This window comes from Halictus rubicundus, chromosome 15, assembly GCF_050948215.1.
Source record: "Halictus rubicundus isolate RS-2024b chromosome 15, iyHalRubi1_principal, whole genome shotgun sequence".
NCBI classification, from domain to species: Eukaryota; Metazoa; Arthropoda; class Insecta; order Hymenoptera; family Halictidae; genus Halictus; species Halictus rubicundus.
The window spans coordinates 3290974-3310606 of NC_135163.1; the positions used below are offsets into that span (position 1 = coordinate 3290974).

The 19633-nt window shown below is 36.9% G+C and overlaps 1 protein-coding gene across 1 annotated transcript; it reads right to left on the minus strand.

Annotated features, from left to right (window-relative positions):
* Positions 1 to 2870: 2870 nt before the first annotated feature.
* On the minus strand, positions 2871 to 19425 carry Puf (ubiquitinyl hydrolase 1 puf). The gene is made up of 12 exons (XM_076801217.1): positions 19159 to 19425; positions 18545 to 18641; positions 18080 to 18431; positions 17694 to 17991; positions 16871 to 17611; positions 10664 to 16708; positions 9987 to 10471; positions 9737 to 9927; positions 9491 to 9668; positions 9027 to 9193; positions 8052 to 8722; positions 2871 to 7503 (listed from the first exon to the last, which is right to left on the minus strand). Exons 1-12 carry the CDS (start codon positions 19199 to 19201, stop codon positions 6665 to 6667), a joined length of 10107 nt encoding a protein of 3368 aa, XP_076657332.1. The 5' UTR covers positions 19202 to 19425; the 3' UTR covers positions 2871 to 6664.
* Between the last annotated feature and the right edge of the window lie 208 nt (positions 19426 to 19633).

Here is a 19633-nt window from a genome sequence, read left to right on the forward strand (position 1 = left end):
CCCCCTTGCCATTCCGTGTCACATCCTATCGTATCGGCCAAATCTAATAACGTAGAACTAATATTCTTCAACGGCACTGTTGCTGATAGAATTTGAAATCTCATATCAGGGATACTATAAATAATGTAGCAAACAAAAGAATATTGTGTCCCTTTAATTGTTGCTATGCGCAATTGTCGACGACAATTACTGGACGTTACCATGTGCGATAACACGGTTACCGACGCGCAATCCACATCACATTTAAACATTTTTATTGTATTTTAACATAATCATTTGATGTAAAATCGACGATGAATAAATAAAGACAATGTAATGAAAAGACATAGCTGCGTATTTAATTATTGAATCCTCAATTTTTCCCGCACGTCCTACTAGTCGTAGAGTTATACTACTGAATTTTGAAATTTTTTCGATTTCCCGTGCCACCTCTTTTAATATCATATTCTCCTAATACAAAGTACGATCTTCCGAAAAATTTTCGCCTGTCTGCCTTGTCATTGACTTATAACTACTAAATTTCCAAAAACTTCTGCCGTCTGACTTGACATTGACTTGTACTACTGAAATCCGGATACCTCCTTTGACATCATGTTCTCCTAATACACAGTTAAATTTTCGAAAATTTTCGGAAAAATTTCGACCGTCTGGCTTGTCGTTGACTCGCACTACTGAAATTTAGAAAATTTCGAGCGCCTGGCTTGACGTTGACTTGTACTACTGAAATTTGGATACCTCCTTCGATATCATGTTCTCCTAATACAAAGTTCGATTTTTCGAAAATTTTCGCGAAAATTTCGACCGTCTGGCTTGTCGTTGATTCGCACTACTGAAATTCAGAAAATTTCGAGCGTCTGACTTGACGTTGACTTGTACTACTGAAATCTGGATACCTCCTTCGATATCATGTTCTCCTAATACAAAGTTCGATTTTTCGAAAATTTTCGCGAAAATTTCGACCGTCTGGCTTGTCGTTGATTCGCACTACTGAAATTCAGAAAATTTCGAGCATCTGGCTTGACGTTGACTTGTACTACTGAAATTCGGATACCTCCTTCGATATCATGTTCTCCTAATACAAAAGTTCAAATTTTCGAAAAATTTCGGAAAATTTTCGATACCGTCTGGCTTGTCGTTGACTTGTACTACTGAAATTTCCACATTTTTCGAGCGTCTGACTTGACGTTGACCTGTACTACTGAAATTCGGATACCTCCTTCGATATTATGTTCTCCTAATACAACGTTCGATTTTTCGGAATTTTCGAAAATTTTTCGCAATTTTCAGATTTCTACTAGGAAAACATGATAGCAAAAGAGGTGGCACGAAATTTTCGCGCCAATTTCAAAAATTTTGCTTTTCCCGAAGTTTTCGAAAACTTAATTTAATTCTAATGTGGAATATTCATGTCCAAGGTGGAGAAAGAAGAACACATTGACTGTTGTAACTAATATTCTTTATTTTTCACTAAATAAACTACAATGTAAACGTGTACAATACAAAATAGAACAAAACCGAATTAAAATGTAGAATGGTATGGGCCGTCTCGTATGCAGTTCAAGTGGTAGCGTACAGGTGATTGTAGCTGGTACCATGTGCAGTGTTGACGAGTATTTCTTCTCTTTCTGAAGATTGATTTGATACTTTCTACCCGAAGATTACTGGCAGCCTTCTTTCCTGGCCTGAAAACTACTGAACGCGAAAGATGCCCGCAGGAACTTAAGGTAGCTAAAGGTAGACCAAGGACGGCCAGTGATATGTCCAGTGCAACTTTGGAGGATCCCTGGTCAACTGGAAGGTAGGCAAGAGTGGACCGGGGTGGTCAGGGTGGGCCAGGGCAGCTCCAAAGTCCTTCGGCCTTCTGGTCCCGCAGCACTTCCGCTCCCTTCTGAGTGCGCACCTCGACTGACTGACTGAGCGCGACCGTCGAGATCAGTTTCGCGGTGCGCAACTCTCCCACCCCAATTAATTTCGGTAGATCTCGATCGCCATGATAGTAATTGTTGATAAATTTGTTATTTCTGGCTGTTTAATGTTTATAACAATTTCTTTTGGTAATGATATCAACAAGCATTCCCTTGACCATCTTGCCATCTAATTATTTAGTAAAAATAAATTATAGAACTCGAAATACAGAACAACTTTTAATCCATGAATATTCGCACGCTTTAATTTATTCAACACTGATACATTTATTATCTCTGTTTGTTTAACGATTATAAGAATTCCTCTTGCCAATGATGCTGTCGAGTACCCCCCTGGGCTATCTTACCACCTAATGTTTTTAATAAATAATGTCTAATAGTATTCGAGATGCAGAGTAACTCTTAAAACATGTCTTGAGCATGTCAAAGTAACCTTTATACATGATTATTGGGAGTATACAAAATACTCGATTCTCACTAATATTCCCGATTCATGAGTTATGTTGTGTGCTGTGATCTAGTTCACCAGTTGGTTGTTTTATTTGGGTAGAGTCGGTAATTCACATCGTGCGACACGAAACAGTATAAGGTTGTTGGACTGGCCTGCTCCTACATCTCGTCTGTGATATTAGTTCCACAATAATAGTTCCGACCGATACAGTAGGATGTGACACAGAAATGGTAAGGGGGCTCTAGAGCCCCGCGGACGTGACACAAAAAAATACATAGGGTGATTGGTTTACTTCTATACTTCGTCTGTGGCGTGATTAATTTGAATCTGTTTCCAATTTCATCATGTAGATATAGTATTTTCATTGATCAAACTGTTCAAAATTGTATACTTTAAATATACTACCTATACTTTTAAAAATCATTAATCCCTTTGTTTATAAACTGATCAGATCAGAGTATCCGGAATTTAAAAAAGAAAGTATTACGATGACGTATGGAATTTTAAAATGAAAAGAGTTTATTTATCATCGATCAAAAACTATACACCTTAAGTATATAAACGAATACATAAATGTAAACACATACTGGAGATACAAATCTGGCGAAGTAGATTCCGATATTTTCGGAAGGCTGATAAAATGACAAAAGTATTATAGTACGCCCATAATGTTTTTATACAGTCTTAACCACCTCCGAATTTCATTATTTCGAAAGCACAAGCGTCCTATCACGTGTATTATTTCGTTTTTTTTTTATTTATAAATATGGAGATTATCGAAACGTGTTGTATGAGACAAAGACATTTTGTTCATTTTCAATAATTAAAAGTAAAATGTAAATGCTCATCTCGCATGTATGTATGTATCTTTATTATGATCATATTACGTCTCCTCGCACACTCTCCCTTCCATTTTTCCCTTGTTTATTAAAACTTATTTTTGAACTTTCGATCACTATTACATATATACTTCTGATTTTATTGAACTCAATAGATCGTCATTGACACGTAACGGTTAAAAATACTTGATTCCGTGAAAAATTCATTGTAATTGTATGTGCGTGTACGGATACATTCGTCATGTCCGTATATTTAGTTTTGCAAATTAGCAGAAATAGACCTAAGATTGCTAATCACAGTATTTCCATCACAATTATATATATATTACGTCGAATGTTAGAAATACAGTTTTGAAATATGTCGCGATATCGATCAAGCATGTTACGTAATATTTAACTTTGTTCACTGTAGAATCTTGTTCACTGTAGAACATGTTTCGTTTCGCTTTCATAATATTCACTAATGAATGATGTTAAGACACCGAGAGAACGAGCTTCATAATGAATACACTATTTAACGCACTCGAACGAATTGTCTACGCGAGAAAACTTAAAGTCAATGTTCTTGTCAACATTTTTCCTTTCATTTCGTACTTGCCATATTTACGTTATGATAGTTATCGTAACAGCAGTCGTTAGAAGCCGTTCGCAGAATTCGTAGTTATTAGACCGTGTAATATGAAACGTTAAATTTCTATTAATTCTCAACTTTATCGCTCAAATGATCGTTTGTCGTTTCTATCTTTATATCGTACTACCCTAAACTTTATATAATTCTTCATCAATTATCATTAATGTTTTTCGCAGTTTTTAGATATCTATACTTTTTGAAAAAATTTTATATAATGGTGTCAATCAATGACGTAAGATCGATTTTTTTCTGTAAATTCAAACTTCGACATAAGGTACGGCCCAATTAATGCACTGTTGGTATTGATGAGAACGACATGGGTCACATTATGTCTGAGTTGTAACTTTGCATAAAAAAAAACTCAGATAAAAATTTCTTCAGAGAATGCCATTGTATACAATTTTTACAAAATTATAAACTTTCAGAAGCTGACAAAGCCAATAATAGTAACTGATGAAAAATTGTATAAACTTCAAGGTAATACGAAAAAACCTATACTGCAAATGATTACAAATTTGACATTTCATATTATACGACATAATATTGTTAAAGTCAAACCACTCAAAATATTGCTTGAGACATGGTTATCTTGCAAGGGGAGGCAACAGTCTTTTATTGTACGTTTTCTCAATGTCCTTGACTATGTTCTTTAGAACAAAGAACCGCGAATAAAATTTGTGACATTTGAAAACACGCTGTTACAAAGTTATTTTTCTAATTTTTAAATAACTTTAAACGAGTAAAATGTTTTGACTGTGTTCTGTAGTTTTTTAATACTTTTAAGTATTCATTCCAACTTGTGTCCTCCCCTTCTCAGGTAATTAAGTAACGTTAACATGTCGAAGAAACAAATATCTCGCACAGGTGTAACCGTACAATCTTAGTTCACAATATTCGCTAATCTCGCGTTGCACACATTCGTCGTTCCACTATTGTATCGAAACTGCAAACACACATAGTAATTTATGAATCTCAATGTGGACGAGATATCATACTTTAGTGCCATTATCTGACAATAAGCTCAACTCTGACGAGAACGTGCGTCTGGGCTAGTACATTCGCGTTATGTGCATACATTCACGTATACAAGCGTATACAATAAATTATATATCTTTCCTTGAACAACGTACTAGGTCGTAGAACTGGGTGAAACAGTTTTTCGACTACTATTACAGAGTTTAACATTTCGAGAAACTTATTCAGTTAGGTCAGAATGTGCTCGAATGAATTCATTTGACGGGATGCATCAAACCAATGCACCTAGAGAAATACAAAGTAGTATATAATTGATTTTCATTTTTTAATTAGGGCAATAAATTCCTCGAAATATGAATTCATTACGAAACACTGTATCACCGAGCAGCTAGGCTGACTCAGATTCTAGCACGTATCTGTATTATGAATAAAGTGTTATTAAACGGGTCAGCATTTAAAGCTTAATTATATCGACGTCTCCTCAAACATAGTGTCAAAAATAGCGGCGAAGTTATTCGTTTATAAAATGAAGTTAGTAAAAAAACAAAGAACAAAATACAACAAGTATAAATTTTTCTGCTACTAGTAAAACTGTCTGGATCTGAATGGATATGTTTTCAGTTTCGTATCGTTTTTGTTGTTCTATGAATATATTTTTCTGTTTTCATATGATTCCCAGATTGTTCGATGAACTCTTAAAAAATTTCACAACTGTTCATTTGTGATGTGAGATGTCTTTATTTTTAATTGTTGTACAAAAAAGAGCGAGGGAGTAGTATGCTAATGCTATGAACACTAATTTCTTTCTTGTAATCGTTGTAATTAAAAATTGCAGTTCGTTAACTACGACGTAAAGAATATTCGGATCATTTTAATGAAAACGAAAGTTGAAATGTTGTTTTTACGAAAAAAAATAATTTGTAATACAAAATAGATTCTTTGATTCACAATACTGTATGCGGGACATAATTTCAACGATCGCGATTGTTATACAAACCATAGACAGTCTGTTCGAAAATATACACAACGAGATATACTTACATATTCGTTGTACCAAAAGTAAATTTATTAGGATCTTTTGGGCGACTTATTTAGAAGAAAAATAAATAAAGACATAAAGGTATAACACGTAAATCAATTGGAAAGGCGTTTGCTATGATTTAAGCGATAAAAAACTCGTTTAGAAAATATATTTAAAAGAATTATTGAAAGTATGATACAACGACAAGTCAATGTAGTGTTTGTAATTGGCTGCGATAATATCGAGAAAATATTAAGACTTATACTTTACTGTGGAAATTTTAAAGAACCCTGTGATACCCTTCGCTAATCGAGACAAGCATATATGAAACGATTACAGTTTTATCAAAGCTAATTGTATCTCCTAAAAACTATCTCAAAGCTTCTGCAATTCCTGTTAACGAATACTGTGCGGCTTATGTTACCGTACACTTGAATAGCATACGTCAAATATTGCCAAGAGATAGGTGATCTCACAGCACTAACGAACATTTACTACATAAACTGAGAAATCTTCAGTCCTGATTTATGATCTGCTTTTACCTCCATTTTTTTCATGGCTGATATAATTTATGTCCATAAAGGTATCTTAAACACCTACATTTGGAAAATAAATCGCATTCAATCCATACGTAGAAACATATTTATCTCATTTTTATAGAACACAAACACACTAAAAATTTGTTCTTCTAAATCCAGAAGACGTAGAACTCAGTTTTCGTTCGATAATTTTTGAAGAACGGTAATGGTTATACGTGAACTTATTGTTAGTCCTGTATTGTATGCTTCTATGTTAAAGCACCATTCAGAAACGTTTACAGAATTAGTTGCTCTTTGTTTGCAATTGCACAATCATCTGTAGATCGACAATGGTCTTCTCCAGCATTTCAAGCCAAGAGACGTTGGTCAACGAACATCTCAATTGACTCGCGCAATTATTGGCTGTCACTGTGTCAAATAAACTCGGAGATGTGGTACTGACGCTTGTTGGAATATTTTCTACTTGACTGTTGCTCTTGTGTTTCGATATAGTCTTGTCATCTCCTGATTCAGACGAAGTCACATCGTTCCCTTCTGTTTTGTCCTTTTCTTCAGTATCTATGTTAGAAACATTTTTCTGTTCGTTAAGTTCTTTAATTGGTAGATGCAATTCCTTATCCGTGGTCTCACCGTCTTCGTTAACAGTGAACTTCCGTTTCTTTGAGGGCGCTTCTATTTCCTGCTGGTTCGATTCTTTCACTTTAATGGCTCTGGTTCGAGTTAACAGAGTCTCTACAGCTGGCAATAAGGTAGCCGGTGGTTTCAATCTCGAACTGCTACTGTAGACTAAAGCCAGTGCTCTTAAGTCCCCGGTTAATCTATGAGCAGATGCTTGAATGTCTACTGCTTCAACCATTGCCACCATAGAACTAACTAAGTTGTCAATAAGTAGACAAGTTTGTTCGGTTAACACATGGTTAGCAAGTTTAGGAAAGAAGGTTTTCAAAAAGGCATGTATTGCCGGTACACCTAACGATGATCTCTCATCCAGTAATACAGCATCCACATAGTCTACTGTGTAAGAAGAGCAGAGAAGAGACGCAATATGCTTTCTGTCTATGTGTGTAGCAGCATGGACGTCTAACCACAGTCGAGGAAACAACGCTAAGTGTAATGGAACACCTGTAATTCAATCATTTCATTAGAACGTGATTAAGTTATTGGACCGAATCGAGCACTCTTTACGATCAGTAATTAAATAGAATGAACTACTCTTGACTAATGATTCTAATAGAATCTTCAAATAGACCACTTTTTAAATCGAAAAAATAATCGAAACCAACATATTGAATAAAATTCGACTCCGACCGCAAACGTGACCGATTCGACATGCGATGACTCATTCTTAGAGGTGTGGAACAACCCGAAAATGTCGAGACGAATCGATCCGTCCTGACTATCGGGTACCCGACATTTTGGGGTTTTTGCACACCTTACTCATTCTACGAAGGGTGTAGCCAGATAGGATAGACACATTCGATAGAACCACCAAAGAAAACCCTGTGTGGCAAGTTTCAAGTCGGTACCCCTACCACAAGGACAGTTATGGGGTGAACAAGGTTAAATAAAAAATAAAAAATCGATTTTTCTTTACTTTTCTGTAGGTATATTATGTGATATTGAACCCTTGTATCCAGCTATACCCTTTCTCAAGAACTGGTAATACCCACCTTCGAATCCTAACATAGCACTTAAGTTAACTAACGTGTCCGTCATACAATCATTATTGATTGCCAATCTACACATCACATCAATAAGTTCGTGATATGGTAAATAAAACTCTAGCAACGCGCTGTCGTATTCCGGGTCCACTCCTTTCGACGCTTCCAGTTGAGAATGCGGCACTGCCATTTGAACCATTGGCCTGGCAGGTCGAGTAGGCATTTTGCCTGGAGGAGTAGATCTTCTTGGAAGATATGGACCAGGTGGAACAGCGGCGTGGGACTCTTGAAGAGCTGCGTGGCAATGTGAAAGCAACGGTGCTAAAATTAATATAGCCTCCGCAGGCACAAGCATGACAAGCTCCTTCAAAAGATCTATAGCAAGGTTTCTCATGTCCGGAGGATTGTACGTGTTCAACAATGTTGCCAATTTGCGAAGAATATCTGGCCATTCTTTACAATTAGCTAATATATTTCTTGCGTCGGGTCCTTCTCTAGCAGTTCTGATGCATCGTACCAGTTCAACGATAATTGCTATTAATTCAGCTAGATCTCCAGCTACATGACACGCTGTTGCTTCATGATACATAATATGCAACATGTGAAAAGCTTCCAGAGCCATACTTAATCCTCCATTGTACACAACGTATAAGCGGTCGTCATCTGTTTCGATTAGAATACTGTAAAACATAAATATGAATGTATTAATACAAAGTGGGTCTCGAATAATTTAATAATTCGTCTTGACATCAAGTACAACATAAAGATAAAAGTGCATGATACTGTACTAAAAAAAAGCCAATGACCTTCAAATAATATTAATAATAACATGAAACGATTACAGTAGAAATATGTAAATGTCATGTATATGTATAGATTAATGTTATTGAATTATGTTATGCTATGTTATATATAATATAGAACTATGTTATATGATTAATATTATTGAACTATGTTAATAAAAGAATTGATTAAATACGATACCGGAATGCAGAAATGAGTGTGGCCCAACACGATCGTCCGTCTAGTCCTTGTAAGTACGAAGATAATGTTCCTCTCCTGAATGATGCGATTTCAGATTCTTCTTGCTCTGTTTGATCCGGATGTCTGGCTACTAATAACTGCATCAATTTGAACAGTTCGTCTACAGCCTATAACGAAAAACAAAATGATATTCCTATTATAAATTATAACTAGCACTTTAATCCCTTGCCATACGATTTCTTCCAATCTATCCTTATTAAACTTACTTTTCATTTTAATAATTTTCTGGAGGACAAAAAATTATACCTTCGTTACACAATTGCACATTATACCTTCATTATACAAAAAGATGGTATTCGTATTTACTAAAATTCGATTTGAAATATTCATTACAAGTCTGACTGAATATTATTGTGTAACAGATTAATCAGCAGATGTAAATATCATTAGTAACACAATCTTACGGTTGAGTATTGAGTAGGGTGTGGTGTAATATTCTTGAACGCCCATTGAATATTCTGATGTGCAGCTAATTGTCTTGTAAAGGTGCGTGATTGTTGGCAGCAAAGTCGTAACAAACCATAATAAGCAGGCAGCATTACTCTGTTAAATAATACTACATCTTGATCCTCATGATCGGCCCTACAATATGTATGTGTGTTAGAAAATTACATAAGTATCATTTACATGTGAAAGAAACTTGAACTTACAAGATATAATTAAATGCAATATTTTTAGTTATATGTGGATTATGAAGTATAAGAGCAACATTTTCTGGACAGTCCGAACAGACATGATACCAAAATAATAATACAGCTTGCTTATTGTGATGCACTGGAATGCTAGGCTCAGAAAGTTTCGGGTGAAACAGTGTCCATAAGTCATTCAAATATTGTCCAAACTAGAAGTAAATAATTTATAGTGATATAAGTCTGTTGTAATACATTCTGCTACACTTACCATCAATTTTTCCGTCTTGGAAACAACGCAATAGGTGAGCAATGCAAAGTAGGCAGTGAGTTTCATTGTACCATGGGTCTGTATATCGATATAATGTCTTGCTGGTTGTAGCAATCTCAAAAGTGCTGTATATATTTGATGCAATATTAGAGTAGCTTCCGGTGATAGTTGCAGTTCTCTAGACGTATTGCAACCTAAACCTAGTCGATGAGCACTGCGATAGCCTTGCCTAAAGTGGGTCGAGGGAACTAAAGATACAAGGAGAAAAGCAGCCGCTGAACGAACTCTTTGATTCGAATGTTCCAATAAGAAATGTTGCAACCATGTATCCAATCCTTGTAGCACCCAGGCATGCGCAAGTTTGCTTCTTGTGACAGCCAAAGCTAACCACTCCAATGCTCCGTGCGGTGCAACCCTGGCTGCTTCCCATACTCTACCCAAAATCAGTTGAGTCATACAAGGTAAACCGCTAGGTCCTGAACTCTCTGTCAATAGCGTTAGAAGTTTAAAGAATGGTTGGCACACATCTGTATGTTTAGTTATAGCTTGAAATATCATTGTTACAATGTGTATAGCTAATCTGTCATTCCAACGACACAAAGACTGAATTAAGTTTCTTGTCTGATTCAGATTAATGACGTCTCGCGTTTGTTGGTACAGAAATGGAAATCCTTTACCTCCAGCAACAGCACTGAGGTCTGCCGGAGACAAAGCTAGCCTGTGATCAGGTCCTCTACTACGTTCAACCAATGTTGCTATCAATGTGATCATTTTATCTAAGGAAGCAGGTCTCAACTTTTCTGTTGGCATAGCAACAATCTCTTCTTCTTCTTCTTCTTCGCTAACCGCATCCACAAATTCATGTGTCTTGTGACCAAGATAAAAATTTACCATAGTTGAAATGGCTTGCACTCTGATTAGAAAGAGCGTTTCTTCTTCGCCCATTTTGCTGAATTCATATAAAAAACTAAAGTACTCCGTAAGGTGTTTCAAATGTTGTTTCGCGTGTTCCATGAGAGACAGAAGCATTCTGACGAATCTTGTTACGCATGATCGAGTACCGACAGTATTAACGTCATTTTCCTCGTCGCAGAGAAGATACAAAGGTGCTTGAGTAGCGCGCAATCGTTGTATCACATGGATGCATAGCCTTTGGAACATTTGTCTTACCATTTGATTTGGGCATTTGACTAGAATTTGAATTGGCCACCACGAGTCGTTAGCCATTCTTTCGAGAAATCTAGCGCATGCACCAGCAGAACTGTTAAATTGTTTAGTCAACAGCTCTACCCATTGTACCATAGTCGGTTTTTCCTTAGCGTGAATAAAGGTTTCCATGAAGAATGATGTTGATAAATCGGCTGACATTTCTGTTATATCAGGTTGAACGGAGAGCAACGTTTGTGGTATGTATCCACATATTTGCCACATGAATGTGAAGTAAGTATGCTCGAATATATTTTTATCTTGTAAAAAGTGCATATTATCCTGCCATATCCAATCTTCAAGTTCTTTATTTAACTCTAGCGGTGGTAATTTATTAGTGTTCTTTTGAACCAATGATGAGGGTTGTCGTCCATTTGGACTAGAAACGGTAGCTTCTTCTTCTTTCACTTGATCACCAGGATCAGCACACCATTCGTAAAAAAGCATATAGGCAGAGTTTGTTTTCTCGAAACTGAAATCCATGAACTTATCTGTAACTGAATCATACGTTTTACTTGTCATCTCACCACCAAAACATTCTGCTGCTATTTGATTTGGATCAAACGGTTTAACTTCGGCATCATTAAATAAAAACCATTTATCTTTGTTAGGACACGTGCGGTCTCTAATGAAACTGTAATAATGTCCGCCATCGGCAGTACCCGTATGGACAGTTACACCGATTAAATCATACTGATAGTATTCTTTTTCGTCTTCGTCGTCGTTATTATCCAGCTTCGTTTGATCGCCTTCGGATTTTTTCTTTTCCGAGGCTTTCTTTTCCTCCTGATAATGTTGGGGCATCAGTTTCTTCTCAACATACCCGGACATGTCTAGCCTCAATGGAAAACTAAAGTGCGTATTTACTTTCTCCTTCAACATGGTTCCCATATTAAAAGTATATCTCATAGTATTAAAGCATAATATGTGTGGTAATTTTTTAAAACATGCTCGCTTTTCTGCTCTAGCTTTTTTACCGCATTGAGAGCATGTATACATATTGTCTCCTTCCAAAGTATCTTTAACTGTGACTTCATCTAAGCTTTCATAAAGATTTCTCATGTCGGCTACTTGGCAGCGAACAGTGTAAAACTCTTCCAGAGTTCTGCTTACATGTTCACAGTCTAATGATACAACGTTATTAGATATTACACCGCAAAATAATGTTTTAACCAAATTTTTTAGATCCGCTGTCATCTCTTCTAACTTAGATACAAGGTCTATAAAGAATTCAGCCATATCCTTTTGTTCGCCAGTGTTAAGGGGCTCGTGATTCATGGTGTATACTCTACAGAAACTTCGAGGGTTGTATGCTTTTCGTTCAGACTCTAAAAGATAAGCAAACATTCTTTGTAATTCCCTTAACGTGAGTTGATGCTTATTTGCTCTATTACAATCAGCGCCTAATATGGAGACGCGTGCTTGCGGCATCATATACAAATGCTGCATGCAGCTAGCCATGTAGCAAGTTGCACCTAAGTTTGTTAGACCCACGTATCCACAATCTGAACGTCCATCTTCGTGTGGCCAATAGTCCCATGGGTATGGAGAATGAGGACCAGGTTTATGCTGAGCCAATAGTTTTTCATGAAGGATTCTATAATTGTCGGGTGCCGATTTTACAAGCTCGACTAATAGGTCAAATGCTGCTGACCTAGAAACTTGACTTTTACACTTCGGTACATGTTTTAATCGCGGATTTGGCAATGCGAATAGAAAGTCGAACACTTCGTGCAATAAATTTTGTCCAATTTTTCCTTGTTTACAAGATGGGTTGTGCGTCATTATATTACAAGTAAGATTTAATAATCCTACTAAACCATCATCTTCTATAGTGTTGTGGCGAGTTTCAAGATGTTCTCTATTTAAGACAGAGTCAATTACCCGTATTGCCAGTGCCTCAAGATCTATCGTAGTATTCGAATCATCTGTTCCTTCTTTGATTGCTTCTTCTGGTAAAGAATCGACTAATCGACAAACTAGCCAGAAGTAGTCTCTGCAAGCAGGTCCATACGGTTCTTTTCCATCATCCAACACTGGATGCAAGTGTAATGGTAGGTCTGGTTTCCTATGTGAAGGCTGCATTGCTTCCGCTATCACAAGATGTTCTAATAATGTATTCAACATTGGTACAATTAAACTAGCGATATCGGAATTGTCGTCCTCAGAACCTGTAGTACCCAAGCACAGTCTATATAAAGCCGTACAGACTTCCCTTCTCACTGCTGGTTCAGGATCTTCCAAAACTAATCTTCGTAACCATGTTTTCCCAAAAGGATCTCCCGATGAAAAAAGATATTGTCTAACTGTGTCGTCACTATGTACCCAACAAACTAATAGAGCCATAGTATAATGTATAACTTGTGATCTACCGAAGAGACCTGTCTTATAGTGATTTGGATCTCGAGGCAAAGATGCTTCGTTTAATATACTCGTTATTCGAGCCATAACAGCATCCACGTTCATCATCGATAGCATTGCTTCGCTTAGTTTAGGTACAAGCAATTTATCAGCTTTACTCCGTTTCTTTTCTTCCTTAATAACACCCAAGTGACATAACTGTTTTAGTAAACTAGCGAGACAATCCTGCTGCCACTCGCTACCATCTCCCTGTTCCAAACACCCTGACATGAAAATATCGAACAAATGTCTCAAACCACCGTGTTGAACAAACAGTGTAGACCAAATAACATCTTTTTCTTTGTCTTCGTGATTATCATCTGCATCACCTCCTCCCTCATGGGTAGCTGCAGAAGAAGAAGACGAAGAATTCACAGTGGAAGGTTGACTTGTCGTACTACGCCTACTTAAAGACTCTACTATATATAAAGAGTACATCAACTTTTGGGGGCTAGCAGGATCGAGCAATTCCGGTAGAGTAGTTTCTCCCAACTTTTGGAAACCTCTCAATAAGGTAGGACTTGTTGGTAGTAAAGTCAATGTGTCCCAAACTCTTCTTGAAAGTACTTGGGCTTTTGTATGAGGAATTTCCTGCCCACCTTTTACCACTGTTTTCATAGCGCTCAAAGTCCTCATCAATGTGAACAATTGTTCAAAATATTGTGGTCGTAGTAGCAATAATGTTGGCAAAGACTCTCGAGGAGGAGGTGGTAAAAGAGATGGTGAATCCATGTCTCGTTTGTTACATCTGCCTGTACCGTTACCACGACCAGCACCGGGAGAAATGAACACTAGTTGACCATCTTTAAAACCCATTTCCTGTAATGTCTTTTCGTCAAAATCAATTGTTAATTCCTGACCCTGTGTGATCATTCTAATCGGCCCATCGGTAAGCAAAGATCCTAATACTGATCCATTACTCTGATTTGTATTCGTAGAAGACGAAGACCTTTCTTGAGTATTTTGCGTATCATCCCACCATTTAGCAACTTCTGCTCTTAAATCAGCAACATAATCAGTACTGAAAAGTGTGAAGCTCGTTTTCTCCGGAATTCCAGCTGGTTGTACGAATATCCTTAGCTGTTGGCCCTTTTCGGAAGTGTTCATGGCTACGTGACTACCTGCACCTCTACCTTCTAATACCCAGCGTCGTAAATGGTATGCGTACCGTTTTCGGAAAGCTTCTAAATGTGTTCTCAGCAATAACAAAGCTCGCTGTATGCAACGTAAACTAGCTTCTTCATTTGTTTCCAAATCAGCGCTAGCTGCAGCAAGATGGGTCATACATTGCGAGACGAACTCTGCTTCTTGCGTTAATTGTCTGGACATATAGTAACCGTTTAAATATTGTATAGCTGCCATACTAACGTCTGTACTTTTAGCTTTCAATGCTATTCTCCACAAGAAATCCATGCCAACCGAATCTACGTCCCTTAAAGGTCTGTCTAAGTGTGCAGCAGCCAAGCGAGCTAGATTGCACAATTGCTGAAAAAGGCTGAGACCCATCATGCTAATAGTTTCAGGTGGTAAACTTGGTAGTTTACGCATGCATAGATGTTTAAGTGTGTCCATTCCAAGGGCATGTTGTTCTGTTGACTTTGCTTGACTGAGTAACCAACTGAAGAGTTCATCTGCACACGTTGGATCTTGTGACAAACATTGCCACAGAATGTCAACTTGCTCAAGATTTAGGCGAAAACAGTCAGGTGAACCCAAAGGCGAGAAAATTGAGGATAGAAATTGTAGTCTCACTTGTATTTCTGTTTGATGAGAATACAGACTGTTTTTTGGACCCGTGCTGGTGTAAGTTTTTAGGTTGTTGAAAAAGTATTTCATCATTCCACGTTCACGATCCGCCCATGTCGTTATCGTGTGTGCGTCCATTGCGCCAAATTGTTGGAAACTGGCAAGTAATTTCGGTAACAACCTTAGAGACACAACTACTGAACGGTTAGTTGATAGATTTTCTAAACAACCTTCTATAAATTTCATAGGTATAAGTCGGTCGACGTTAAAACAAAGAAGATTGCATAATGCTTTCTCAGCTTCTAAAGCTAAACCTTCCCCTAACTGACCAATTTTTTCATCTTGTAAAAGATCCCATAACAATGTATTTCCAGATTTGCATACGTTATCCAAGTTGAATTGAGAACTAACGCGTGTAACAGTCTGACGAACACTTCTTACTTGTGGAGGACGACAAACAGATCGTCTAATCGTCATTGTTGGATGAGAATGGTGTGGATGGTAAGCTTGCATTTGTATAGCCGTTAGATGACGCGCCGCCAGTTGTGCTAATTCTTCTTCGCAACCGCTTTCTTCTCCGTCGAAGTCTGCCATATTTTTCTCACTTTTATTTGATATTCTACTGCTATAAGATCCTTCTTCGTCTGATAACATTTCATCTAAACCGGAAGGCAAAAACGTTGGTCCTGTCGCATGTACCAAACCTGCAAGTTCAGATATAACAGCGCTAGGACCATCTGCCGCAGCAAGTACTCCGGCTACGTCACTATCATCTTCATCATGCGAAGTATCTGCAGAGTCTGGGGCCCGGTCTACGTTATGACCTACTAGCGACATATATTTATTTTTATTTGCTCTTCTTAATAATGCTGCTGTAGTTGGAACTTGTTGATCGCTGGGATCTAATCCCATTGCTTGTTGTTTCACGCGATCCAATGCGTCAACGCTTTTTGGATCATGATCATCAAAAGAAACTAATCCACTTGTGTCTAAAGAACTATTTAAGCTGTCCTCAGTTCTACTTTTTATATCGATCATTAAATCTTTAGTTTTCATGCCATTTTCTTGACTAACAATATCTTCAAACGTTTTATCCACGGCAACTAAAGAACGTTTCTGTGGTTTCTTCCTTTTTCTCAACACTTTTCTCTTTTTCTTTTCAATTGCAATTGTTTCTTCTGCGTTCGACTTTTCTGTGTCTGCTTCTGCATCCGAGCCGCTCTGTTTTTCTTTTATGTCATCCTGTATAGCACATACAGAATCTTTCATTGACTCCGCATTACACTCAGACTTTTCTAATGCTGAACCTTCTGCTTCATTTAAGCTGGCCTGTACAACTGTTGTGCCCATACTTTTTGCTTTGAAAGGACCTACAAATATGTATATTTAACTTTAGATTTATTTACTACAGTTGTGCGAGAATCCGAAGATTTCGAAATTCTCGAATACATCGAGATTCCCGAGAATTTTCGGGTTCTCGCACACTTTTTCTATTTACAGAAAAAGAAGTGCACTTTTTGTACGAGGCATACCTTCTCCATCGCTGCTATCACCTCTTGCTTGTTTCCTTGGCGAAGGCCCTTCAGATGGAGCAGGACTTGGTTCTTCATCCTCATCTGGACTGCTTCCATCCATACCACTGGCATCGCTGGTACTACTACCACCGACACCACTAGTTCCTCTTAAAATTTCTCTATTTTTGATAGTTAAACCCCTTGGATAACCTGAACCACCTGCTGTCCAAATAAATTTAATCAAAGCAGATGCCAGGAATAAGCTTTGTTCTGTGTGGTCCTTTGGTTCTAGTTTTCCTAACAAAGAATACAAATGTAGAACTGGAGTCGGAGCCAAGTGTTTCACTAAGGGTGCCAACAAATCATATACTGGACGTCCGCAGTGTTTTAATTGTGCAGCTTGCCACATGGTATCCATATCTGATGATGCTATTCTACCCTCCATAGCCAAAAAACTTAGTACAATGTGACTCTGTTTAATAACTTCTACGTGCAAATTTGGTCCAAATATGTGAACTATTATGTTGTTTTCTGTCAACCAAGCTGCCAATGCGTGACCCACTTGCTCCACTTCAGCGATAGTTTCGCTGTTACAAAGTTCATTGAATGCTGTGATATGAGCATTTATCTGAGCTATTCCCGCTAGTCTCATGGTTAAAGTTGTACTAGTAAAGTATTTAAACGCTAGATCCAATCCATCCCGATCAAAACTTGGTAAAACAGCATCAATGGGATCTTTCACGGCACTCCACATGAAATCTACATTCGCAAAAATTATAAATTTATCATTAAAAAGCATGGGGCACGCATTAAAATACCTATAGTAAATTTGAAGATTTACCAGCCATTGTTCTAACTGCAGGTGTGCGTAATTCTTTGTCTCCTAAACGACACATATATTTCATAACACGGCTGCGTAACGGTATAAAGAGCTGAATGACGCTACCATAGTTCAACCAAAGTTTCAAATTACAAATTACTGCAACCATAGAATGTGCAAGACTAACTGGTAATGTAGTTTCCATATCGAAACAAGCTGACATTAGATTAAAGCCACCTTGATGGCAAAATATAGAAACTGCTCGTATTAAAGGAGCTGGTACTTCTGGATCATGAGGCTCACAATATCCACCTTCATCCTTTAAAAAGAATAAAAGAATATTATGCAACTTTCTAATAGAAACAATCTTCAGGTATCTGAATAAATGATGAATACATAATAGTTACTTTTATTGGAGCTAAAGGATTAATTGCACCACCATGTTTCATTGCAATATAAAGAGGAAAATTTAATAAAAATATCTTTGAAAGCAGATGGAACAATTTTTCTCTATCCTGTTGAGACCAATTTTGTTTTATTTCTGTTTGTGCAAAATCTGAGTCTTCCGCCTTTCCCTCGTCAGTTTTTTCTTCTTCTTCTTCCTCTTTTTCATGTTTAGGTGATGCTCTTTCAGCATCTGTTTCCTGCCCATTATGTTGTATAATTTGCAATTGTTGTAATGTGCACAACACAACACTTTGTGTTAATCGTATAAAACGATCAAAATTTTTTATTTCTCGATAACAGCACATACATTGCCTAAAACATTTAAGACTAAAAAAATCTTTCAAGTTCATGCACCGTATGAAATATTGCAAATAAATGTTTATAGAAATTCATAATTCGTTTAAACAATGGGAATGGAACCAGACCTTTGTACCCATTGATTAACATAATGCAATGTTGTGTCCACATCCGAGATACATAGAGTAGCCAATCCATCTTGTTCTTTTGTTGATCTTTCATCATCTAAATGTAAATTATTTATAAAAACGAAAATATATTTATAAACAAGCAATATAAATAATGGCTAAATAATTGTTCAACTTTTATTATCATTTTAACTAATAAAAGATTTAAGTATTATTTCTTTTGCACTATTCTCTACATATAATATTCCAATGTATGTAACTGATTGTTTTAGCATGTCGTACAATTTTAATATTATTTACGACGTTTTCGGTAAAAACAAAATGAACGAGATAATGCTGAATCTTGAATAATTAGACCCTCAAATACATTTTCGTGTATCAATTAATCCAACAAGCCATAAGACTATCCATAAGCAGTAAGGTTATACATTCTAATGTTACGAACGAAACTTTATTGAGAAATGTATGAAATAGATTAAATGTTCCTTTATAGAATGTGTTGTCCTTAGATTGTTTATACTAAAGAACTAATTGACGACGTGAATGTATAAGTCCGCAACATGCAGCAGAGTATAATAGGTTAACATGAAAGATATTGTATACATTTTGCTTACAGGAGAGCAGAAGGTCGTGAAAGTCAACACACACATCGCACATGTTTCCTTTCTTTAGCCTTCAAAAGGCTTTTAATCACGTCAAGTTCATCACTCAACTTCACCACCATCCATCCCAAAAGTTGGTAATATTATTAAACATTTGTATTCTTGATTATCCTCAACAGTTGATTAATTCGTTAGTCACCATATTGCTTTTTTACGCAGCTGCGTTCACTTGCTGCTTACTTCAGATGAGCAACAGCGAATACCTATTCATCGCGAAAAATTCTTTTACATCCATATAAAAAAAAGTAGGATAGTAAAGAAAATTTTAATCAAGTTATCTCAAAGCACAATCATACTTATTCAAATAATGTTACGAAAATCCATAATCTCCTGTTTATCAATATGAATGTCATTATGACAGGAGACAGCTGATCGTCGCCATATTTTATCGAAATAATATGGAATTTTAAATATTTGTGGGAGCTCT